This window comes from Strongylocentrotus purpuratus, unplaced genomic scaffold (assembly GCF_000002235.5).
Source record: "Strongylocentrotus purpuratus isolate Spur 01 unplaced genomic scaffold, Spur_5.0 spur5_scaffold_7, whole genome shotgun sequence".
NCBI lineage: Eukaryota > Metazoa > Echinodermata > Echinoidea > Camarodonta > Strongylocentrotidae > Strongylocentrotus > Strongylocentrotus purpuratus.
Genome location: NW_022145613.1, coordinates 6,486,126 through 6,513,155, shown reverse-complemented (window position 1 = coordinate 6,513,155; position 27,030 = coordinate 6,486,126). Strand labels below are relative to the sequence as shown.

Sequence of the window (27,030 nt, the reverse complement as noted above, 5' to 3'; positions counted from 1 at the left end):
GGCCCCTGGATGCTCATCTGACCTTAATTTAAATGCCTGAAACCCCTGCGCTTCCGTGGGCTCCGCCCCCTGGACCATACGCCAATTAGTGACCTGCCAGTGTCATGAATAAGGTATTAAAATATGCTCATCTGACCGTAATTAAATGCCCCTACACCCTGAGCATTCGCCAATTTGTGCTACGCTCTACCTTATCTTAATACTCTTAAATACTCCCCCACTCACTTCCAACCCCATTTTTAATCACTTTTATTTCCCATTTATCTCCTTCATTAAACCTCGAAACGCCCCCAAATACTTAGGGCGGGGCCTTGACCACGAGTATATACTAGTAGTGAGTTGGTTGAAGTAAGAAGCCACGTACAAAACTATAATCGATTACAACAGTTGTGGGCCGATATCACGAGTATGCCTTCTTAAAATAATAATAATAATAATAAATTACATTTATAAAGCGTTATTACAATGTTTCTAAGCGCTTAACATGACAAGGTACAACATAAACTAAACATACAGCAATAATAATACATAATTCTAATAATAACATTACAGATAATTAAAAACTTACTTTAACAAAACTGCCCTATAAATTACTATTAAACAAAAAATACTTCAAACTTGCCTTAAAAGACTCTACAGATGGGGATTGACGAATAATAATTGGTAAACTGTTTCATAATTTAGGGGCTGCAAAGGCCTGTAATACCAAAAGTACGATCTCCGTAACGGGTATTGGTTCGGGGACCAGGGGCGTATTGGAAATTAGCATTTGTAGTTGACTGTAATGAACGTGATGTAACAATAGGTTTGAGAAGGTCGTTTAAATATGATGGAGCAAACCATGTTTAATTTTGAATACTAACAAAAGAATCTTAAATTGAATGCGAGTTAAAATAGGTAGCCAATGAAGAGATCTAATGATAGGAGATATGTGTTCATATTTTCTGGTTTTGGTAATGAGACGGGCTGCCATGTTCTGAATACGTTGGAGTGGAGACATTGTGGAAGTGGGTAAGCCAAAGTACAATCCGTTACAATAATCTAAATGAGAAGTCACAAAAGCGTGGATCAATCGTTCTGTAGACTGTCTGTCCAAATATTTTCGAAGTTTACTAATCCTGGAGATACCAAAGGCAGCCGTCCGACAAGTATTCCTGATGTGTTGTTTCAGTACATTATCAACAGTGACGACTTCTGAAGGTATGATTTCAACGCCATCAGCATCCAAGCATGGCAGACTGCAAGAATTTCTAAACTGCGAGGTGATGGGTAGTACCTCAGTCTTATTGATTTAACTTGAGCAGGCGCGTACGCAGGGGGGGGTGTGGGGGGGTTAAACCCCCCCCTTTGGTATTTTTATGTGTGTAAACCCCCTAAAAAATCCCTAACCCCCCCCCCCCTTTGGAATTGTTTTTTTTGTTTTTTGTTTTTTTTAATTATTAAAAAAAAAAAAAAAAAAAAAAATTACCCCCATGGCTGACCTAAGAAAGGTGACCTTACCCCCCCTCCCAACGGAACAAAATGTCAAATTTTCAAATTTCGAAACAAAAAAAAAACAAAAAAGTGTCCTCTTACCCCTTATAAACTTGAGTTTATTCGAAGAAAACCAGGACATGACAAGAAAATATTCACTTCTACTTGCTTAAAAAATTGTAGAGAGTTATTGTTATGTAATTTCTAGAAAAAATGTCAACCACATGATTTACAATGAGTCTAAATACATTGATTTGCCGAGTTGCTTCCTTTTATCAATACACGTAAAACAATGTGAAGACAGACTGTGCGGATAGCGAACCGCACGGATCGTCCCTCGGACGATCCGTGCGAGCAGAAAACCCGCATATTATGTCTGACGGACAAACGAAACTGGTTGGACAAACGGCGCATTTTCACCTTTGTACGGTGTATAGGCCCGTGTATAGGTCGCTACACTCGCTATGATCGACGATAAGATCAAAAATCGTAAATAAAAATCATCGGATTTGGGGAAATGAGGTGATATCATCATTCCCACAGTTGCCATGACTAACTTGAAGATGGAACACTGGTCGTCGAAACAAGTTTGTTTCCGGGTAAGCTATTTGAAAACCTACTAAATATTTCCTCAGTAAAAGTGTTGTCAACAAGGAACTAGCGACGCCATAGAAACAATATATAAATGACCGTGTTGTAGCATACACGGTTAAACATGTACCATTACAAAAAAAAGAAGAAGAAGAAGAAGGAGGAGGAGAAAGAGAAGGAGAAGGAGAAGGAGAAGGAGTAGGAGGAGAAGAAGAAGAAGAAGAAGAAGAAGAAGAAGAAGAAGAAGTGTAATTGAGAGAACAAAGAGCAATCGGGATATAACAATACGAAGAAAATTGAAAATATGATATCAAATCAACTTGAGCGGGGGGGGGGGGGGGTGTCTTACTAAATGAGTGCATGAAGTTGTGTGAATTAACAAGGCCACCGATTAGGGGAGGATGTGGGAAGGGCGTTATGTTTTTTCTTTAATTATCTAATATTTTCCTTTGTCGTCTTTGTCCCTCTCCTCTAAGTATCCCTCTCCTTTTACGCTATTCGCCTGTGCTAAGCCACTGTATGCAGGGGCGTCGCTTGACCTTTTTCAGTGGGGGGGGGGGGGGGTTGTAGAGGCCAACGATTACCGACAAAAGTAGCCACCAATTACCGAAAAAATTAAATGTCCCAATATCTACAAATTTAACTCTATAAACCCGGAGCCGAAGGCTTAATTGTTTTTTCCTATGAACTATTTATAGTACTTGCATATGCGCAAACGGTCATTTCCTCGACGACATAAATATACTGTAACGGCGACTTATATTGTTCGACAATAGGAAGTAAAAGTCCCAAGATATATTAGCCCCGTTATATGTTGAAGTTTAGTTGTTAGGGATGGCCAAGATTCAGGGAGAATAAACACTCCAGAGGCAGAAATTACAGTTGAGGAGTTTATTACAGCAAACCCAAACACATTTACAAGGATGGATGAAAGAGAATGTCTTGCGAATCAGAGAGGCAAAATAATGGTAACCCGACACATGCTCCGCCGACGATTCCTCCGCCGACATTTACTCCGCAAAACGCGACAATTGCTCCGCGACATTTGCTCCGCGACATTTGCTCCGCCGACAATTGCTCCGCCGACATTTGCTCCGCCGACATATGCTCCGCCGACATTTGCTCCGCCGACATTTGCTCCGCCGACAATTACTCCGCCGACAATTGCTCCGCCGACATTTGCTCCGCCGACAATTGCTCGCAAAACGCGACGATTGCTCCGGTGACAAATTCTCCTCGAACGACAGTTGCTCCGCCGACATTTGCTCCGCCGACAATTGCTCCGCCGACAATTGCTCCGGTGACATTTGCTCCGCCGACAATTGCTCCGCCAACAGTTGCTCCGCCGACAATTACTCCGCCTGAAGCGACACTTGCTCCGGTGACAATGTTGATGATAATAATAATAACTAGATTTGTAATACTTGTTTTGAACAAGTATAGGTGGGCTGGTCTAACTAAAATTTGAGACAAAATAAAGAGCAAATTTAAGATAGCTTATTGTCTCAGCTACAACATACTCGAAGTTCAGCGTAAACGGAGCTAAAACGACGGAGATATTGCTCGCGAAAGACGGGAATGTAGAATCCAGTTTTGAAAAAAGTCATGTCCCATAGAGAATACACGCAAAAAGTGAAAAATTGATATTCCTCCTTTAATCGCAAAAATACGCCATGATGCTTTTGTCAAAATGAAAAAGTGTGAAGACTGCATTCGTAGAAGATTGTCCTAGCTAGAACATATCAAAATTGAAGAGAAAATTGATCAATATTATTTTACAGAGATACAATCAATTTTCAAAAAATATGCGGACGTCATAATATGCAAATTGAAATTATGATTCGGAGGCCATTATGATGACGTCGTGAGTTAATTGAGGGTCAAATGAGACATGAAATTATATCTCCGATTCATACTCTATCAACATATGAAAAAAATAGGGGTCACCTTACATTCTAAAGAGCTACAATGGATTTTGTATGGGCATGATTTTTTCCCTTATATGCTATGTATTACAAGAGCTCGCACGCACGGACATGTATCTTGAACGGACCCTCACTCCGTTATTAATGGTCAGAAAAAGGTGAACAAGGTATCAAAATGCTTGAAAAAATGTGCTAAATATGGTGACGAAGAAAATTTGGCGATTCTGTTTTGCAAAATGTCAGAACGCGCGAAAACGCGCGCGCATGCGCGTGTGCGAGATATTTTATAAAATGCTTTAAATGGCCTAAAACGTATGCTAAATGATTTTGAGTTTTTTTTGTGCATTTTGAAATTTTGCCCGCGCACCGACGCGCGGACGTACGCGTACGCGCGCATTTTTTTGACCTTATATTGACCGGACGAATATTGACCTTAATCATGATAAATATGAATCAAAAATGGATTTCGGTTATGAAGATATGATCATGAGTTGATTTTCAGAAAAAATTACAAAATGGCGCCTAGATGACGTCATCAGTGAAGGTCATAGTTAAAAACGTTAATGTGTTTTGTACATATGCCTATACATATATGTGAGCCAAATTTGAGCCATTTTCAAGGTAATCGTGCTTACAGCCCACCTGATAAATAAATAAAGGTAATTCTAACGAAATTATAAGGTGGTCTGTACGATATACAGCCCACCTGATGAATAAATAAATAATAAAGGCAAATCTAACGAAATTATAAGGTGATCTGTACGATATACAGCCCACCTAACAATAAAGAATAATAAAGGCGATTTTAACAAAATTATAAGGTGGTCTGTATAAGATACAGCCCACCTGATAATAAAGGCAAATCTAACGAAATTATAAGGTGGTCTGTACGATATACAGCCCACCTGATAATAAATAAATAAATAAACAAAGGCAATTCTAACGAAATTATGAGGTGATCTGTACGATATACAGCCCACCTGATAATTACAAAAATAACATTAGTAACACCACCAACCATAATAATCATTGTTGTCATTATTATTGTGATACTGCTTCTAGTACTACTCCTACTACATGTACTAGGAAGAAGGACGGGAAGAGGAAGAATCTTATTGTTTATTTTTTGTATTATCGAGGCATACAAATGCACAGGGAGGTAAGAGAGGGAAAAGTAAGGCGACGAAGAGGGAGAGAGAGGGAGAGAGAACGAGAGGGGGTAGCCTATGGCCCGGGTTCAAATTTAGTTCTCTTTAATTCTCTGACCCAGTACTGATGATCATAATTTTATATACCATGTGATTGCCATGTGTACGCCACACCGAATAGCACTAGCTCAAAAGATTTTACTCACTAATATATATATATATATATATATATATATTCAATTCAATTCAATTCAATTCAATTTTATTTCATTCAGTTTAAAAAGACAATATTTCATATAAAAACCAGCTATATAACATAAAATACACATTACGAACATATTTGACATTTGGACATAAAATAAACTGAATAGGTTGCAACCTGAAAGGAAAAAAAATAATCCTTATATAAAGGTTGACCCTTTTTTATAATAAACAAATATGAAATATATCCGTTACTAAACATTATACTATACTCAAATCAAGACAACAAACATACATACAACAAACAAATAAAATATGGCCCGGGTTCAAATTCAGTTCTCTTTAATTTATTTGACCCAGTACTGATGATCATAATTTTATCTACCATGTGATTGCCATGTGTACGCCACACCGAATAGCACTAGCTCACATTTTGTTATTGTTGTCAAGAACTTATTGGCATCCAGCCAGTAGATTTTCATCATGTGTTTGATCTTGTATTGAAAAAAAGATCAAACACATCATCATAATCTACAGAGTGCAACCAAAAATTTCTTAACAACAATTGAAATTTCTTTCAGGAAGCCTAACACTAAAAGCTGTTTTTGATTCAAAGAGCATCGTAGAGACGATGAACAAATAAGAATAATAGTACATTTACTTCTATTTTCCCCGCCAAATAATCCGAACAAAAGAATCAACCGAGGGTAATCAACGGTTAAACGAATTTATCATGAGTCCTTGAAAAATTAATTAATACTGCTTGTGAAATATTATTGAAGAACAGCAAAGGCGAACGCGATAGTCGCTACAATTCAGAAATCATTGCTTGCATTGCTTTTCTCTCAAAATTACCGTGAGATATCAAGCTACATAGAACTATGATCGACACATAAGATATTGTCTTGAAAACAGTCAGAAACATTAGAACTTGAATGAATAAAACATAATGCAAATGAATAAGACTAGAATGAATAGGACACAAATTAATTTCTACCATTTAAATCATCCAGTACCAAATACCTGAGCAAAATTCGAACCAGATGCATTAAATGGTAAACTTAAAGACAATGATTCGTGACAATTGTCAATTGTCATGAGTTTATCGTCTAGACGTATTGCAAAAGATAATCAGAATAATAATGATCAGAATGATACCTCTACTATAAGGCCTAATCCTACATGTACTATACTACACTACTGCCATTGTAGATTATGCTGATAATACAGATGATAATAATGATATGATAACAATTATAACTAGACTTTAATTCGTCACTTAGACGAATTAGGTGATACGTATGATAATGGTCTACATAACGAATAATGCATTACACGATATATTATTTTGTAAAATGCTTCTCCCATTCATATGCTTCTCCCATTATGATCTATTCATATGTCAAGATTAAATCGTGTCTCCTTGATCATCATGGATCTAGGGAAGATAGATTGAAACAATATATGACCTTTGACCCTGTGCAGTAACCAGTTACACATTTGACTCTAATTTACATCATGAAGAACACCTTTTGACGATTTTTATCTTATTCAAAGAAATGAAAATGTAACTGATAAATGATTATCATCATTATGATTATGATGATCATGAGCGCGATCATGACATCTTATTGAAAAAATGAGGGTTGATTTAGATAGCATATAGTCTCAGCTACAACATACTCAAAAATCAACAAAATCTAAGCCAAAATAACGGCGATATTGCTCGCAAAAGACAGGAATGTAGACTCCAGATTTTAGAAAAAGTCATCTCTCCTAGGGATTACACGCAAAAAGTAATGGATTAAGTGGAAATAGGGTAATAATAAAGTAAAAAGGGTTATTTATGACATTATTTGCGAATCTACGTGTTTAAATAATCAAAGGAGATGGTACAGTGAAGGTCAAAAGGAAAAAAAAAGTGGAAAAAAAAGTGTTGGAGACACCCGGACTCGAACCAGGGATCTCGAGGTTGGAAGTCAAGTGCGTTACCGATATACCAAAACATCTCCCATAGCGATTACACGTAAACGGGAAATGGAATTCAGAAATCCTACTTTGCAAGTGAAATGTGAGCATGATCCCGGCATCTAATCGAAAAATAAAAGGCACACTTTTGATAGCTCATTGTCTCAGCTACAACATATCCAAAGCTCAGCGAAAACAAAGATAAAACAACGGAGATTTTGCTCGCGGAAGACAGGAGTGTAGAATCCAGTTTTGAGAAAAAGTCATGTCCCATAGAGAATACACGCAAAATGCGAAAAATTGGCATGCCTCCTTTAATCGCAAAAATGCACCATGATACTTTTGTCAAAAATAAAATTTTGAATACTACATTTGTAGAAAATTGTCTCAGCTAGAACATATCAAAATTAAAAAGAAAATTGATCCATATTTACAGAGATACAATCAATTTTCCAAAAATATGCTGACGTCATAATATGCAAATTGAAATTTTGAGTTTGGAGGCCATTATGATGACGTCATGAGTTAATTGAGGATAAAATGAGACATGAAATCATATTTCCAACTCATAATCTATCTAAATATGAAAAAATATTAGGAGTTTCTATCTATTCTAAAGAGTTACAATGAGTTTTATATACGCATGTTTTTGCCCATGTATTGTGGATAAAGATAACGCAAATCCGCGCGTGCTGTCAACTTTGACGGACGCTCATTGCGTTAATAAAAGGTGAACAAATTATCAAAATGCTTGGAAAAATGTACCGAATATGATGACCGAAAAAAATCGGCGATTCTACGTTGCAAAATGCCAGTACGCGCGAAAACGCGCGCGCATGCGCGTGTGCGTAATTTTTTATCAAATGCTCCATATGGCCTGAAACGTATGCAAAAAAAATTTAGGATGATTTGGAGCATTTAAAAATTTTGCGCGCGCGTAAACGCGCGGACGAACGCGCACGCGCGCATTTGCGCACTTTTATTGACCTCAACTTGACCGGACGGATATTTATCTTAATCGTGTTAATTATGAATGAGAAATATTTTTTCGTTATGAAGATATGATCATTAGTTGATTTTCACAAAATGGCGCCTGGATGACGTCACGATAATTTTGACTCTCTAAAAAGTCACGCAGTTCTAAGTTAGACTAAGATCTATCATCATGGCAAGTTTCATGATAATGGCTTTATTCAGTCTTGAGATATCCTGCGAACAAATTCGAGGAAGAATAATAATAAATAAATAAATAAATAAATAAATAATAAAAATCTTGACGAAATCAAAAGGTGATACGTCTACGTACGTATCACCTAATAATACTATACACTTATACTAATCGTCATCAAAATCATCATGTTCATATTCATCATAATGATAACAATAATAATGATTATAATAATTACAATAATAACTTATCTTAACGAAAATAATCATGATAAGGATAATAATCACAATAACAAACATAATAATTACAAAAATAACATTAGTAACACCACCAACCATAATAATCATTGTTGTCATTATTATTGTGATACTGCTTCTAGTACTACTCCTACTACATGTACTAGGAAGAAGGACGGGAAGAGGAAGAATCTTATTGTTTATTTTTCGTATTATCGAGGCATACAAATGCACAGGGAGGTAAGAGAGGGAAAAGTAAGGCGACGAAGAGGGAGAGAGAGGGAGAGAGAACGAGAGGGGATAGCCTATGGCCCGGGTTCAAATTCAGTTCTCTTTAATTTATTTGACCCAGTACTGATGATCATAATTTTATCTACCATGTGATTGCCATGTGTACGCCACACCGAATAGCACTAGCTCACATTTTGTTATTGTTGTCAAGAACTTATTGGCATCCAGCCAGTAGATTTTCATCATGTGTTTGATCTTGTATTGAAAAAAAGATCAAACACATCATCATAATCTACAGAGTGCAACCAAAAATTTCTTAACAACAATTGAAATTTCTTTCAGGAAGCCTAACACTAAAAGCTGTTTTTGATTCAAAGAGCATCGTAGAGACGATGAACAAATAAGAATAATAGTACATTCACTTCTATTTTCCCCGCCAAATAATCCGAACAAAAGAATCAACCGAGGGTAATCAACTGTTAAACGAATTTATCATGAGTCCTTGAAAAATTAATTAATACTGCTTGTGAAATATTATTGAAGAACAGCAAAGGCGAACGCGATAGTCGCTACAATTCAGAAATCATTGCTTGCATTGCTTTTCTCACAAAATTACCGTGAGATATCAAGCTACATAGAACTATGATCGACACATAAGATATTGTCTTGAAAACAGTCAGAAACATTAGAACTTGAATGAATAAAACATAATGCAAATGAATAAGACTAGAATGAATAGGACACAAATTAATTTCTACCATTTAAATCATCCAGTACCAAATACCAAATAACAAACATAATAATTACAAAAATAACATTAGTAACACCACCAACCATAATAATCATTGTTGTCATTATTATTGTGATACTGCTTCTAGTACTACTCCTACTACATGTACTAGGAAGAAGGACGGGAAGAGGAAGAATCTTATTGTTTATTTTTTGTATTATCGAGGCATACAAATGCACAGGGAGGTAAGAGAGGGAAAAGTAAGGCGACGAAGAGGGAGAGAGAGGGAGAGAGAACGAGAGGGGGTAGCCTATGGCCCGGGTTCAAATTTAGTTCTCTTTAATTTATTTGACCCAGTACTGATGATCATAATTTTATATACCATGTGATTGCCATGTGTACGCCACACCGAATAGCACTAGCTCAAAAGATTTTACTCACTAATATATATATATATATATATATATTCAATTCAATTCAATTCAATTCAATTTTATTTCATTCAGTTTAAAAAGACAATATTTCATATAAAAACCAGCTATATAACATAAAATACACATTACGAACATATTTGACATTTGGACATAAAATAAACTGAATAGGTTGCAACCTGAAAGGAAAAAAAATAATCCTTATATAAAGGTTGACCCTTTTTTATAATAAACAAATATGAAATATATCCGTTACTAAACATTATACTATACTCAAATCAAGACAACAAACATACATACAACAAACAAATAAAATATGTCTTGAACTTAAATGATTATTGCAGTTTATCTAAAAGAAATTTCTTATACCTACGTTTAAAAACATTTACACTAACAGAATTATAAATATAATGGGGAAGAGTGTTCCATAAAAAGGGTCCTTGGAAAATAATTATTTTTTGGTTTAGTACTGTACGAGTCAATGGCAAGTGAAATTGTTTAGCATTTCTAGTATTATAACTATGAACATTACAGTTTAAAATAAACAATTTGGAAATAGAATCAGGGATAAGATTGTGGTGACATAAATACATAAAAACACCTACTTGTAATAAATATACATCCCTATATTGCAACATGTTTAATGAGTAAAATATTGGATTAGTATGGGCAAGAAAAGAAGAATGATTAATAATTCTTATTGCACGTTTTTGTAATTTAAACAGTCTATCTTGATAAATTAATGCAGCATTGCCCCATACAATAATAGCATAATGTAAGTAAGGGTACACAATTGCATAGTATATCATTTTGAGTATAATTTTAGGGAGAGATTTCAATCTGTACATGACACCAATACTTTTAGATAATTTGTTGCAGATGATACCAATATGATTAGACCAGGAGAACTTATCATCGATAATAACACCCAAAAACTTTGCTGAAGAAATTCTCTGAATGTTTGCATTACCTAATTTGATTGTTATTGAGTCTTTATTTAGTTTCTTTTTGGTAAAAATCATAAAATTGGTTTTCTTTTCATTAATGGAAAGTTTATTAGCGTAAAACCATTGAACAATTAATCCAATCTCAATATTAAATGTAGTTTCAAGAGTATGTTTGTTTTTGTGTGAAAGGAAAATACTGGTGTCATCTGCAAACAGAATACATTTTAAAATTTTTGAAGCATTGACAATATCATTTATATACAAAATAAATAAAAGTGGTCCAAGAATGGAACCTTGTGGCATTCCACATCTAATTAGCTGTAACTGTGATTTGTTTTTATTTAATGCAACAAATTGTTTTCGATTTGATAAATAATTTTTAAATATTTTCAATGTTATACCCCTAATTCCATACATATACAACTTATCCAACAAAATACTATGGTCAAGCGTGTCAAACGCTTTAGTGAGATCAAGAAATAAGCCAATTGTTGTTTCTTCATTATCTATTGCACTTCCCACTTTATGAACAAAATCTATCAAAGCTGAAGATGTTGAGTGTCCTGCTCTAAATCCATACTGGTTATTGTTTATAATATTGCACTTTGTAATAAAATGTAAAAGTCTGGTATAAATACACCTTTCAAAAATTTTGGAAAAAACAGGTAAAACAGAAATTGGACGATAATTAGACATCACTTCTGGTGGACCACTTTTAAAAATGGGTATTACACGAGCTATCTTTAACGATGTAGGAAATTCTCCATATTTAAGGCATTGGTTGAATATTTCACTGAGATGTGCACTTATCTTATGTATAATCGGTTTTACTACTTTAATATCTATTTCATCATAACCTGTACTAGAATTAGGTTTCAGTTTGTCTACAATATCTATAATTTCTTTACTAGTAATAGGTTTAAAAAATGCAGTTTGATCATTTTGAATTACATAATTTAAAAAATTATTATTACACGAAGAAAAAGAAAGGTTCAAGTTATGACCGATGTTTACAAAATGTTCATTCAATATATTACAAATTTCCATATCAGTTGTAATATTTTTTTCATTACATTGAATACATTTAATAACAGATTGTTTATTCTGCTTACCAAGAGCCTGATTGATAACGCTCCATGTTTTTTTCATATTCCCTTTATTTCCTGAAATTTGTTTCCATAATACGCTCTTTTCGTACTTTTTATCATATTCGTTACTTTATTACGACATTTTTTATAAACATTCTTTCTATATACAGTGGGATTTTTCAAATATAGCTTATAATATCTGTTTTTCTTTGTACTCAATTTCCGAATATCGCTTGTAAACCAAGGTTTGTCCATACGCTTTTTTTTTTTATAAGACAAAATTCAATAGGAAAACAAATGTTATATGCATCCATAAATTGTCTAAAGAAATCATCATAACTCTTATCAGTATTATTTTCACTGAGATTCCATCGTTGTAATTCCAACAAATAAGCAAATCTACTAATATTATTATCATGTATTTCTCTTCTTTCATAAATTATTTTATCTAAAGTATTTACTTCATTTTCGCACAAACAGTAAACAGGAAAGTGGTCGCTTAATTCAGATAAAATAATACCTACATGGGTTTGGCAAGTATCATTTGTGATAATGTTATCAATCAGGGATATGGAGTGTTCGTTTACACGAGTCGGATATTTCACAAGAGGGAACATGGAATACAACATTTAAATCTCTAGAAAATCATTAACAGATTGCAGTTTACCCACCTTAAGAAGATCTATATTAAAATCTCCCATTAAATACAAGGTTTTGTTTTCTTTATTTACAATATCAAAAATATTTGAGAGAGAATCATAAAACTGGTCAACTGCTTGGTCTGGTGGCCTGTAAATAACACCGATTAAAAGTCTGTGACTATCTATTTCAATAAAAGTAGTTTCTATATAAGAAGTATTTACATCTAAGTCATGACGTCGCTTAAAAGAAATGTTTGATCGTATAAAAATTCCAGTGCCACCTCCTCTTCTATTGCAACGATTATTATTAACAAACTCATAATTATCTAAGTTATACAAAGATTGAGGTGATGTTTCTGTTAGCCATGTTTCCGTAATACCAATCACTGACATTTGCATATTCAACGAGTTCAAAAATAAGGACATTGCATCATAGTTACAACTTAAACTTCTAATGTTTATATGAAGCAAGGATAGGTTATGATTGAAAGATTTTGTGTTTTTTTTATTAAAAATAGATGTGCTAAATTCCTCGGGTGTAAGATAAGTTATTGGTGGCTTAATGACACCATCATGATCTGCCAGTGATAAATATTCATGTTAGGTATCTAAATCAGTATGTTCAAGACATTTTGCAACAAGACTTTGGCAAGACATAACTACACAATACTACAAACAAACAAATATATATGTACCAATGATTAAAATAATATAAATACCTAAAAGAACTTAATCGGTGGAGAATAAAAAAAATCCGCTAGAGGAGCCATTTTAGATTTCAGTGTCTGTTTTCGGTGTTCATTTCTTTTCCAGCTTTCTCAGATCGTCAGCACTTCTAATGAGGTGCTTCTTTGATTTTCCGTTCTCGCCAGTCACAGCCACGAAGATCCGGCCATCCATTGACCATGCCGATGTCACTATATCAACCTTCTGCGCTTCATGCAGAAGACCGCTGTTCCTTGGTGTTAAATCCTCGTGGATTGACTGTCCTGTTCCTTTCAACTTTTTTCTGCTTCTTACGAAGAGCTCGCGCTTTTTGTAGGAACAAAATTTGACAATGACTGCGCGGCCTTTTTTCTTGTCTGTCGGCGCTGATCCAACTCGGTGGCTTCGGTCGATGTCTCCTGTGTTGATGCTTACTCCAATCTTCTTTGCAACATCCATGATGATTTCATCTGTACTTTCATTTGGTGTTTCCGGTTTCAGGCCAAAAATGCGAAGGCAATTCCGTCTGGAGTATTGATGTAGGCTATTCATGTCATTGGTGAGGTGTTGTAGACTGTCTTCTTTAGTTTCCAGTTGTGTTTGCCGACGTGTGATATGTTGCGTTCTTATATCTCTTTCGTTTTCTAGGTCCATAATAGTTGACTCCAACTTATCGCATCGTGTCAGCAAACGTTGGTGGTTATCTGTCATATCATCATTGAGTTTACTCAGAAGCTTTGAGTTGGTCTTTGTGTCGGATTCAAGTTGTTTTATAAGATTTTCTTGTTTGTTGATTTTGTCAATCATATGGCCAAGTTTTTTCTCAACAGCTTCCGATATACAGCTGAGAAAATCATCACTGGCAAGAATTTCCTTGAGCATTGAAGCGACCGATTTAGGAGGCATTGTTAAAGAGAAGCAAAGAACGAATCATTGAACAACAACAATACAGGTTTGCCTTCCAGGCAAGAGAGCAGCGACAGCGAAGATCAACGTCAATCAATGTCAGAGAAGCGAAGAACGAATCAGTGAACAACAACAATACCGGTTCGAATGTCAGTCAAAAGAGCAGCGACAGCGAAGATCAATGTCAATCAATGTCAATAACGAAAGCAGTACACATGGAATGGAGTAGATGGGACTTAACAAATTTTACTTACAAAATCAGAGTTTGCTTCAAACGAATGTCAGTCAAGTTCCAACGTTTATTTTAATTAGTGTTCCAAAAATGTGCGGCAGAGTAGTCCACAGATACAAATTTACATGCTCGTGTAAAACGTTTGTCCAAAAAAAGAAAGAATAACAACTGATACCGTGTTTGATTAAATGTCCCTGTTTGTTTTCGACTGTCCCGTGAGTGCTTCAGCACCATGTATATATATAGTAAAACTACATACACTTAACTGAATGAAAGAAACCTATAGAAAACGGACTGGATCTTATTGAAAATACTATTCTAAACAAGAATGTACTACATGTACTACATTACGTTACAATTTCACGAGAGAAATAGAACTCGAGAGGGGAAGAAAAGAAGAAGTGATGAAAATGAAAGAAGACTAATAGCATGAGAGGAAAGAAAAGAGCTAAAAAGAAGACAAGAAAAGGGTGTAAAAAGGAACAGGAAGAGCAAGAGAGAGAGAGAGAGAGATAGCCTTGAGCTTTTGATCGGCTAATGAGTAATAAATGAAACAGATTTTGAGCGGAGTAATTATCTTTCGCCGGAGAACTTGCATAAGGAGCTGAAACTTGATGTTTTTTAAATCAAACATTATGGGGAATAGCAAACAACGGCTGAGTATTTATTGCACTAATTGCCAGAGGAGCATTCATGTCTTCCACGAGGCCGCACTTTTGGATCAGAGAGCAATTTAATTGTCGGTGGAGCATTGTCTTTTGCGGGGTACTTTTAGGGAGGAGCAAAAATTATTGTCGTGTTAGCCTTCGTATTTTACGGGGCACTTTTTTAGCGGAGCAAATGTCGGCGGAGCAATTGTCGCGTTTTGCGGAGCAAATGTCACCGGAGCAATTGTCGCGTTTTGCGGAGCAATTGTCTGCGGAGCAATTGTCGGCGGAGCAACTGTCGTTCGAGGAGCATTTGTCACCGGAGCAATTGTCGCGTTTTGCGGAGCAAATGTCGGCGGAGCAATTGTCGGCGGAGCAAATGTCGGCGGAGCAATTGTCGGCGGAGCAAATGTCGGCGGAGCAAATGTCGGCGGAGCAACAGTCGGCGGAGCAACTGTCGCGGAGCAACTGTCGCGGAGCAATTGTCGCGTTTTGCGGAGTAAATGTCGGCGGAGCAATCGTCGGCGGAGCATGTGTCATGGAACCAAAATAATGCAGCAGGCATTACAGGCTAAAAAGATAGACTAACATGACTGGAGACCATTTCTGAGCAGGTTGGCTCTCTATCCCATTCGTAGAGTACTCTCGCTTCAAACACTGTGATGACAGGCTTGTCACACTAACTGACACAATTAACTCTCGACAGCTCACTAGTTTCACTCTTCACTGACATATTCTTCGCTCCTAACTGCCTAAGATACGAAAGCAGTCTGTCTTATATACCCTTCGAGAGATATGGAGAAAGACCAGTCATGTAGGTCACAAGTATCGCGCTGCGGAGTATTTAGGAGAAGGGCGTCATTGAGCACATAAATAGAGAGCTCAAAGTCATATTGAGAGAGAGGATACAAGGACAGGAGAAAGTCAAGACAAGAAGCAAGCTGAAAGGGCTGAAGGACAGTGCAAGGTTGAAATGAGAGTTTCGGGCAAACAAGAGCGAAGGGGAAAGAGCGAGAGCTCTGAAAGTCAGGCAAAGTCAAAGTGAGAAGGGACAGAGTGAAAGTTCTGAAAGTGAATGCAAGGTCAAAAGTGAGGAGAGAATAGAACTCCGCTGTATGCAAAGCAATTGGGATCGAGCTGGCTGGATTTGTAATAGCGTAATTATAGCAAGACATCCTTAACATAGACTAGTACAATAATCATGGATAGTTGTAAAGTAGACTAAAGCATTGAATAAAATATATACATAATATTACATCAAATATCTTAATCAAACTGCGTGACAATACGAATTATTTCGCCAAGTCAGCATCATAGCTATATATTTTAATGCAGGCGCGTAGCTAGGATCTTATTTTAGGGAGGGGCGGTAGTGATCAAGCGAATCACTTAAAGGGGGTGGGTGAAAGGCCTCCCGCGCAAAGCGCGGAAGCTTAGACGTTTCATTAAAATAATTATTAGGAAAAGAAGACGATTTGTTGTACCGTTCTCGGTTGGCTCTTAATCCTTGTCTGGATTCAGTTTCCCCATTCCGCGCAAAGCGCGGGAGCTTAGACGTTTCATCAAATTATTAGAGAAAGTAGACGATTTGTTGTACCGTTCTCGACTCTTAAAACTTGTCTGAATTCAGTTTCCCCATTCCGCGCTAAGCGCGGGAGCTTTGACGTTTCATTAAATTATTAAAGAAATAAGACGATTCGTTATAACGTACTCGAGTCTTAATCCTTGTCTAAACTCAGTTCCCCCCTCCAGCGCGAAACGCGGATGCTTTGACGTTTCATCAAATTATTAGAGAAAGTAGACGATTTGTTGTACCGTTCTGTTCTGGACTCTTAATCGTTGTCTGAATTCAGTTTTCCCCGCTCCCGCGCGAAGCGCGGAAGCCTTGACGTTTCCTTAAATTGTTAGAGAAAACAGCCGATTCGTTCTACCGATCGACTCTTAATAAGCCCTAATTGTCTGAATTCAGTTTCCTCTCCCCCGCGAAGCGCGAAAGCTTTTACGTTTCCTTAAATTATTAGAGAAAGCAGACGATTCGTTTTACCGTTCTCGACTTTTAATCCTTTTCTGAATTCAGTTTCCTCTCCTCCGCGAACCGCGAAAGCTTAGACGTTTCCTTAAATCATTAGAGAAAGAAGACGATTCGTTTTACCGTTCTCAACTGTTAATCCTTTACTGAATTCAGTTTCCCCTTCCCGCGCGGAGCGCGGAAGCTTTAACGTTTCATCAAATTGTTATAGAAAGAAGTCGATTCGTTTCCGTTTGTGACTCTTAACCCTAATTGTCTGCATTCAGTTCCCCCCCTTTCACGCTGAAGCTTTTACGTTTCCGTAAATCATTAGAGAAAGAAGACGATTCTTTATACCGTTCTCAACTTTTAATCCTTGTCTGAGTTCAGTTTCCCCTTTCCGCGCGAAGCGCGGAAGCTTTGACGTTTCATTTAATTTTTTTGGAAGAAGAAGATTCGTCATAGCGTTCTCGACTCTTAATCTTTGTCTGAATTCAGTTTTCTCTCCGACGTTTCATTTAATTGTTATAGAAAGAAGACGATTCGTTACCGTTCGTGACTCTTAACCCTAACTGTCTGAATTCAGTTTTCCCCCCTTTCGCGCGGAAGCTTTGACGTTTCCAAATTAAAATTATTAGAGATAGAAGATGATTCGGTGTACTGTTCTCCACTCTAAATCCTTATCTGGATTCATTTTCCCCCCTCCCGCGCGAAGCGCGGAAGCTTAGACGTTTCCTTAAATTATTAGAGATAGAAGGCGATTTGTTGTACCGTTCACGACTCGTAATTCTTGTCTAAATGAAGTTTCCCCCTCCCGCGCAAAGCGCGGAAGCTTTGGCGTTTCATCAAAATATTAGAGAAAGGGAGACGATTCGTTGTACCGTTGTTGACTCTTAATCCTTGTTTAAATTTATTTTTCCCGAAAATTTTAAACCTCTGATTTCTTTAGCTGATATTATAAGGAAGTGAAACTTCAAGAAATTACAAGTATTGTAGTTTTGGTCACCCTCGAAGTCTTCACAGCTGATAAAAAGTCCCATTTTGTAGGAAAAAAACAAACTTGTCGGCCGACCGACATTACATCTCACCGTCTTCAAACTTCTGCATTGATATAGTACACGAGGATCGAGCAAGAATACCGACACAGCTGACTCGACACAGCAACATATTTATGCGTGTCTTTCTTGCTCCCTCGACGAGACGACTCCACCCAACAACCCCCTTCTCTCTTTTACTTCCACTCCTCCTCTCTCAGGCTCTTACCTTCCCTCTCTCTCCTCTCTTTCACCCCCGTTTCTTTTGTTTTCCTTTTCTCTTTTCCCCCTTTTATTTCTTTTCTTTCTTTTCTTTCTTTTCTTTCTTTTCTTTCTTTTCTTTCTTTTCTTTCTTTTCTTTCTTTTCTTTCTTTTCTTTCCTTTCTTTTTCTTTCTTTCCTTTTTTTCTCCCTTTCTTTCCTTTCATTTCCTTTTCTTTTTTCTTTTCTTTCCCTTTCTTCTCTTTTTTCCGTCCCCTTTTCTCTTTTTTTCCCGACGGCAGCGCAATATTACCGACAATATCCTTACAGGTAGGGGTGTCGCACCCCACACCCCCCTTTGGAGACGCCCCTGACTGTATAGTCTCCAAGAGTCACTTTCTTACGAATCTTACATAATTATACATATTCAAGATCATGTAAATGTCGTAATCAGTTGGTGAATGAGAGATTCCATAAAAGAACCACAGACATAGGTAAAACTTATACATGTGTAGTTATTTTTCGATAATATTTTTGCTATTTGAGTATGCTAGTGTTGTGAGGTGATGGGGGTGAATATCAAATAATGTAGAACCTTCTCGTCGTAACAAATGTGAGATATTGGATATATTGGATAGGTCTTGGTGTGTCTGTTGTCAGGACCCTATACCCCGATTTCCCGACACATTTGAAAGGATATTTCGTCATAAAGTCCGAGAATCCCCATCGTTCTCATGAAACTATACTTTTACATGATATTAATTATAGTAGCGATGATAATGATAATGATAATAATAATGATAGTGATAATGATGATAATAATGATAATAATACTATACTAATAATAACTATAAAAATAATATTGGTAACAATAATAATTATATTTATAGCGCTTAATATTACGTTTCTAAGCGTTTTACATTGTAATTATCATTACCCCGTGGTCATTGGATTCAATTGCAAATCCTCAATAGTGCACACGCTCCGCTCCCTGAGGAATATTTTGTCCAAGCGCCATTTTACAAGCACACACTTGCATGTACGGGCCGATACAATCACATTGATGTTCGAATCCAATTTAACACTTGAGTGGATTAAAGGATCAGAGAAGCAATGTGAATATGCCGTGCCGAGATAGAACCGACGACCCTCGCATCTTCAGTCAAATGTTTAAATTACTCGAATACGCGATACTTTTAAAACCTATACTTTTACATGGGACGACCTAGAGATTAATTGGCGTAAACTTTTAATCGGGGCATTTAATGTTTTTTTTTAAATCATATCTTCTAATCCATGTTATTTCTTTTTCACAGGGCTATAAAATTCTTCTCCTTCTTACTGTGGTAGCGACTGTGTCTCCCTCAAACCCTTCTCCATGCATATCACAAACAATTGATACGACTTGTACTTGCCTGAGCCCTCCACCACCTCCACCACCACCTCCACCAATATTTCCATGCTATAAAGGTAAGCATGGAAGCAAGTCTAGTTTCACAGTGCTAGTGTAGTATAGTTAGTAGTGGCAACACATTAATCCTCATTTACAACTAGACTCTGAAAGAAAGAGAGCCAGAAAGAGACAAGTAAAGCAAATCCAATGCACCCCATTAGTCAAATAAATTCTGAGAATCTCAATCCACATATTTACAATTAATTCACATATTTTGCCGGGAAAGCCAGATATTAAAAAATAATCAATTTTTCCAAATGTTGAGTTATATAATAATTAATGTTGTGTGTTGTTGATGTTGCTGTAAGGGAAAGGATTCCAAAGCACAATAGGTCAATGGATTCCTCAACAAAGAAAAACAGGGACCTATTGCAAGGGGGGGGGGGGGGAGCAATGTAGACAAAACTATCGGGGAGCCTTGGGAGTGGTCATTCCTGAAAAGGGCCCTTTTTGGGGGGGGGGAGCCTGGTGACTTTACTCTGATAAAAGAGTCTAAAACCAGGGTAATAACAGTACTTTGTAGACGCATTTTGCATCCCCTGAGGCGGATACATGTACTTTATTTATCATCATCATCATATTAATCATCATCGACATCATTCTTATTGATGTTGATGCTATTATTGTTAATGTACTAAAACAAACTTAATCTCAATCAAAGTGACAAGTGTTTCTTCTACCGTAACACAAATTCACACCTCTATTTCTCGATCCTTTCTTTAAGAACGTATATCAATGTAATCGTTTCTTAGTGACCAACTTTGTCGAGTCTGGAGCAACCAAAGACTCCGTCTCAGCGAGTTGGTCTGCACCTGATGGAGTTTACGATGGCTACATAGTGACCTGTTCAAATAGATCAGACGTAGGACCATACACCCTCGATGCTAATGCCACCATGTTTACCTGTACCAATTTTAAAACTCCTGGAGCAACTACACCATCACAATCACAAAATTGTGTAGGAATAGTGAAAGCGAGACATGTCCAATTACAATTACATCCTGTGAATTATCCATTGTTCTGCTAGCTGACATTACTTAGTGTTTAAATATTTAGTTGTATGGATTTTACTCTGTGTTTTGCTGACATCTCGAAGATGTAGTAACAATTGCCGTTTTGCGCTTTCAACCTTTATATTAGATGCCTCAGTCACACCTTTGCGTATTTGGCTTGCGTATTGCTGCGTATATGTGGCAATCCGTTTTAACATTTATTCCTATTTCTTGATATCAAGAAATCGAAATTGAATTCTTTATATATAGAACTCAATTCTTGATATCATTGCTCAAATACGTTGAGCTGGCTTTATGTTGCCCTAATCCTACAACCTAATTCACCGCAAATACTATTTATGTCGACAATATTTTGCTCTTGCTATTATCTTTTCAGTATTTACTACTACTGATACTTTTTCTACTCCATTTAACATTTGGTGGACGTTCGTCTCTCTGCCCTTCTCCCTCGTGTTGAGTTTGCTCGTTGTTGCCCTAATCATCAATTGCAGAAACCCCACACACCTATGGGCGGCTATCAAGGCTAATATTAACACCAACAAAAACAAACAAAGATGCATACAAACAAAGAAGCATAAGAACAAACAAAGGTCAGAACAAAATAGACAAAGTACCCAGAAGAAAGGACCAATTAACCAACAATTTAACAAAGGTCAGAGCAAAATAGACATAGTACTGGCCAGAAGAAACAAGAACGCCTCCCTGATTAACGTTATTGAAGCAAAAAATTGCTTGAGAGAGAGAGAGAGAGAGAGAGATGAAGGAGGGAGGATATATCTGTCTACAAACAAACAAAAATACAAAATGTATAGGCAAACTCACTACCAACAGCAGAAATATTTGGACAGAGTCTAAGGATAGCCATTCGCAAGTAACCCCGTGTCCACACACAACATTTTCCGTGATTAGGCGTGATTAGTTATACCGTTTCGGGATAGTTATACCGTTTCGGGATAGTTATATGATGAAATTGTGTGTGTGGACGCTTACTAACGATAACGAAACGTCGTATAACGAAACGATGCCCAAACATGCGTTTCGTTATACGACGTATAAATAATCACGCCTAATCACGCCTAATCACGGAATGTGGATGTAACTAGTATAACTAGTCGAACTAGAACGGTATAACTGAGCGGGGCTTAACGTGACCTCGAGCGAAAGGAGACCTGACCTCTCATTTCCGCTTCCATTTCATGATCGCAGTAGCAAACTGCGCACCTATACGACATTTCGCTGTAGAGTTTCAGGATTACTTTCTTCTGTGTGTAAACATCCTGGAATTTATACGATGATTCTTTATACGACGTTTCTTGTGTGTGGACACCCTGAAAGTTATACAATGATTCTTTATACGACGTTTCGTTATAGAGTTTCGGGATAAATTGTTTTGTGTGTGGACACGCTGTAAGAGTCCACATACCTGTCTCAATGTTAAAACAGGGGGTCATGATAGCAAATATATTTAAAATGGTGATATTGGAAACAGCCGAATCTAAAATATGACCTTGATGACATGGACTTTTAAGGCGGTCTTGCTATTGATCTTCATATACTTGTCTAAGTTTTATTTTTATCATCAATACTATCATTAGTAATAAGTAGCAGTAGTAGTAGTAATAGTAGTACAGTAGTAATCAAAGTAGTAGTGAAAATAGTAGTAGTATTTTGATGTGAGATCGATATAATGTTAAATAAAGAATGCTCTAACGATACTAAAATCAACCATTATATTTATGATAATAAAAGTGATAATGCCGGTAACGATAATAACAAGTACAAACAAGATCTTTCTTTCACGAAAGAGTACATAGCTATTTTATATCGGACATAATTATCAATATTTCTTCTTCAGAAAAATCTCTTACCGAATATTAACTCTCCAAAGTAATAGCATTCTCTTTTTTAGTTTTAGAGGCAAACCGGTAACAATGTATGATTGTAGATATACTTATGCTTGTTTAAAATTGATTTTATAGTTGTGATCAATATTGAAGAAAATAAATTACTATATAGGTCAGCATAATTCTACTCACATCTCTCACATCTATTCATCTGTCTGTCTTGTTTAGTTGTTGTCTGTGTTTCAGTCCTGTTGGCCGTAGTATATTCCTGTTCCTCTTGTTTATAGCCATTATTTAGTAGTCAGTAGATTTTATTATACTTATTTATGTTTATATTTTATCAGTTGTTTAGTTAGTTTAGTTTGTCAGCACTTAAATGTATGCATTATTCTTATCTGACGAGTTTTGTTCTTTTAGGACATATTCATAAGCTACTCATGAGGGACCTTAAATCCACGAGCCTTGCTTTCAACCAAGGTCACCTCATCTTTCTTTTGTAACGCCATATTCTGTAAACTTGTTATATTCATGTCATATTTGTAAAGTGTGTTATGAAAGAAAGATAAATAAAACTTGAAACTGGAAACTTGAAACATTTTACAGGCAGAGGAACAACCTACACGTCACTTTTCGGTACTACAAATTCAGATTATAACACTGATACAACGCGTAATGAAATAAAAATCTAAATTGAAAAATGTCATCGATTTGTAGTTTAAGCATTGCAAATGCATTAAAGCAACGCTTTGGTGCATTGCATTGTAAACAATACCTTCGTATATTTGTAAACTATATTCAATAGAATTAAAAAAAAAAATTGATCATTGCATGATATCTTTCTGTAATAGGGTTCAGTATTAAAACATCATCACTCCCTTCTCCCGTTTTCCGTTTAAAAGCAACTTTTTATGTCTGCATTACTATTTTTTAATTTTATATTTTATACCTAGAAGTGAAATTCAATCAATAATAAGAGACCACCGAGCACACACATACGAAACGGCCATGAAAGGGCATTTCCATTGAAAAAATATAAGAAACAAGGGAGAAAAATCCAACCAATTTAACCAAATCTAACCTGTCTACGGCTTCTAAAGGTATACCTTTTGGTTGTTTTTCTCTAAAGACCCTTTGGATGAACAACGTCTTCTTGTTATAGCTGGATGCGTGGTGGCGATGTTGTTAATTGTACTGGTATTTGTTGGTGGTTTCATCTACTCTAAGAAGTGCGCTGGTAAGTTATTTCAACCGCGAACGAAGTCTTCGTGTATAGTTTGATTATGTGAATAAACGCGCTGTCACAGTTGTATTCTAATGAAAATGAAATCAAATGTGAATACAAAAACATGGTAGGTATACGGAACAACGGTAACAAATTCAATGCTATAATGATAACTATCCCTTTAGATCCAACCGGCCTACAAATGTGGCAACTCTGTGCGTCTTTCGACGTAACTAAACCTGTGATTTTTTAGAAGGATTAGGAAGACCTTTAGGGCTTACAGTCTTGTTTTAATATGAACCTTGAAAAAAGCAAGGCGATCGAAATCATTTTGTTCTAAATAACACAATGAACAGGTGACGTTATCACTAACCTTCACAAAATAACTAAGCAATCGCTATGGGGCTGACGCTTATCATTATTATAGATAATAATGATTTGATGATAAATGAAGGGTAATCCTCCCGATACCTTATGTACATGTATGACATTTTTTGAGCAGTAGAAGTTTTGCGAAAGAAAGAAAACAAAATATATAAGTTTTTTAGATGCTGGAGACCAATTGATTGTATGCCCTAAAATAGTTCATGGTTACGGACTAGAAATGGGCCCTAATATTATTGACACCTCAAAATGAATTTACCTTCTTTGATTCACTAGTAGACGGATCAGCAGCTCCAGATATACAGACCTCTGGAAATCTACCAGATGATGAAACACCTCACACCACCAAGCCAACATTAACAAGCGGTGATGAGGTGAATTAAACTTATCGATAACCTTTCATTTGAACATTTGAACAATTCATATAATTAACTAAGCAAAATACTATCGCAAATAAAGTTGAGCCCAATTTATAGGGACATTTGAATATTCTTTGAAAGTCTAAAAAGTTATGTTCGGATTATGCAATAAAGTCATTGTAATATCCATACATTATGAGATTAATTAGTCTAAAATTTCATTTGGTTCATTTCTTTGAAAGTATTTGATCGTATCCATTGTTTGTTATGTGTTAGTTTATTTATACGTGTCCGTTGGAATCGGTATGTTTAGACTAATCCGTGTGATCTTCCTCTTGTTAATTCATCACGTAAAAAACGGTCTATTACTTCACCATATTAAAGTAAAAAGTTCTCCTTTGGTTAACAGTATATGGAACTGAACTTTGACCAATCAGACTTCAGAAATGCGGTCTCCGATGTTCCCGAAGTGCACCATACACACATGGCCATGAAGTGCAAATCCCCAGCTAGTACTAGCCGACCCATCACCTCAGACTCAGTTGACGATCATGGTGATGCTGTACATAAAGTTAGACCCACTCTCGTCCGCAAGCAAGTGCAGGCCCATTCTAATCTGAAGGAGGAGCCTACTTATGTTAACACCGAAGGTGCGTCAACTTATTGAGAAATTAGTTCAGATATTTCAAGCATTGTTGAGGATCATGCGGATGGCCGTGATGATGTGTTGACAACATACCTCTAAAGAAAGGAAATTGACGTGTTCATTGGTGAAGTCAATGTTACTTACCAAATTGTTATTATTTTCAATATGTTTCTCTACTTATTTCTGTAACGAACACAATATAAGCATTGTATCTTAATATAGTAATGATGCAAATATAGATTCTGCAAACACCGTTTAGGATAACACTGATGGCCGTGTTGATGTGTTGACAACGTAACTGTTAAGAAAGGAATTTGAAGTGTTCATTGGTTGCTACCTCATTATTCACGATTTGAAAAAAAAATTGGTCGTATACATTTTGATATTACATTTACACTTGTCTTCTTTGCAAAAAAATGACTTTAATTATATCATTGATGCAAATGAAAAAATAAATATGGATAGAAAAACATTTGAACTTTTGTTTGTGTAAATTACACTGTTATGACTGTATCACACCCTATCTCTGTACGTAGTAAAAAGAAAACTCTACATTTCAAACATAGTCATCATGAAAATGATAGAAATGTGACGCATATATATATCATAATTGTTTGAACTCTTTGTTTGTGTTAATTTTATTATCATATTTCACATTATTTCTTTGCACTTAATGAGAGAAAAAAAATCAATCATAGTTATGATGAAAATAGTATGAACGTAAAGTGTACATGCATTTGAAATATATGTTTGATTTATGTAGTTTTTGTTGTAAGTCTACATTTTGATATCATGTTTCACATCCATCTCCGAATCTAATAATATGTAATATTGTAATTTACTCATAAAAATACTCATGAAAATGATTACATTTCTCTCAATTTGTTTGTGTGTGTATTATTAAAGATAAAAAGATGTTGAGGAACATTGCAATCACTAGAAAATATCTAAGGTAACAACAAATTCATTTCACTAGAATGCTTAATAAGTGGTTATTGAAAAGATATAATGTAATCTCAGAGCGGTATATGGTACTTAATTGCAATATCACGTTCACGTTATTAGAAGACTGTAGTCCGATGTATATAGCAAAAGATGGAAATAATTCATGTACATTTAATAACCAAGTACACTGTAGCTTGCAAACGCATAACATAAGTGTGTATTGCAAGGAAGATCGAAATGAGGAAGTCTATCAAACATTTGAATTGAGTTTTTTTTTTCATTCTAACATTTGAATGTACTTATGAGGTCCAGTGTTTGCTTATGGCAAGTAAATTGGTAAGATAAAACAAACGTTTGAAGCAACCATCGTATCGGAGACTGGTTTTCGAAACTTAATGATAAGTGCCCCTTTATTAGCAGAGTGGCAGTTTTAAGCATCGGGGTACTGAAAGTAGAATTGAGATTTTGCCATGTCGAGTCCACTTGTCTATAAGTATGTGATTATTTTTTCCGGTGATATAATGCATCCCCCCCCCCCCCACGAGAGTAGATCACGGGGTGCGGTATACATACCCCGTCCCCGATATACTTTGGTGTGTAGTAACATATTTAAAATAAGCTCATTATTACTTCTGCAAAGAAATTGTGCAATAC

At 36.1% G+C, this 27,030-nt stretch overlaps 1 protein-coding gene across 1 annotated transcript; it reads left to right on the top strand.

Moving 5' to 3' along the window:
- Positions 1-1,870: 1,870 nt before the first annotated feature.
- LOC105440281 lies at positions 1,871-26,298 on the top strand. Its single transcript, XM_011670274.1, has 5 exons — positions 1,871-2,072; positions 19,827-19,980; positions 23,947-24,054; positions 24,703-24,800; positions 25,195-26,298. The coding sequence occupies exons 1-5, from the start codon at positions 2,022-2,024 to the stop codon at positions 25,450-25,452; spliced, it is 669 nt and encodes a 222-aa protein (XP_011668576.1). The 5' UTR covers positions 1,871-2,021; the 3' UTR covers positions 25,453-26,298.
- Positions 26,299-27,030: the final 732 nt, after the last annotated feature.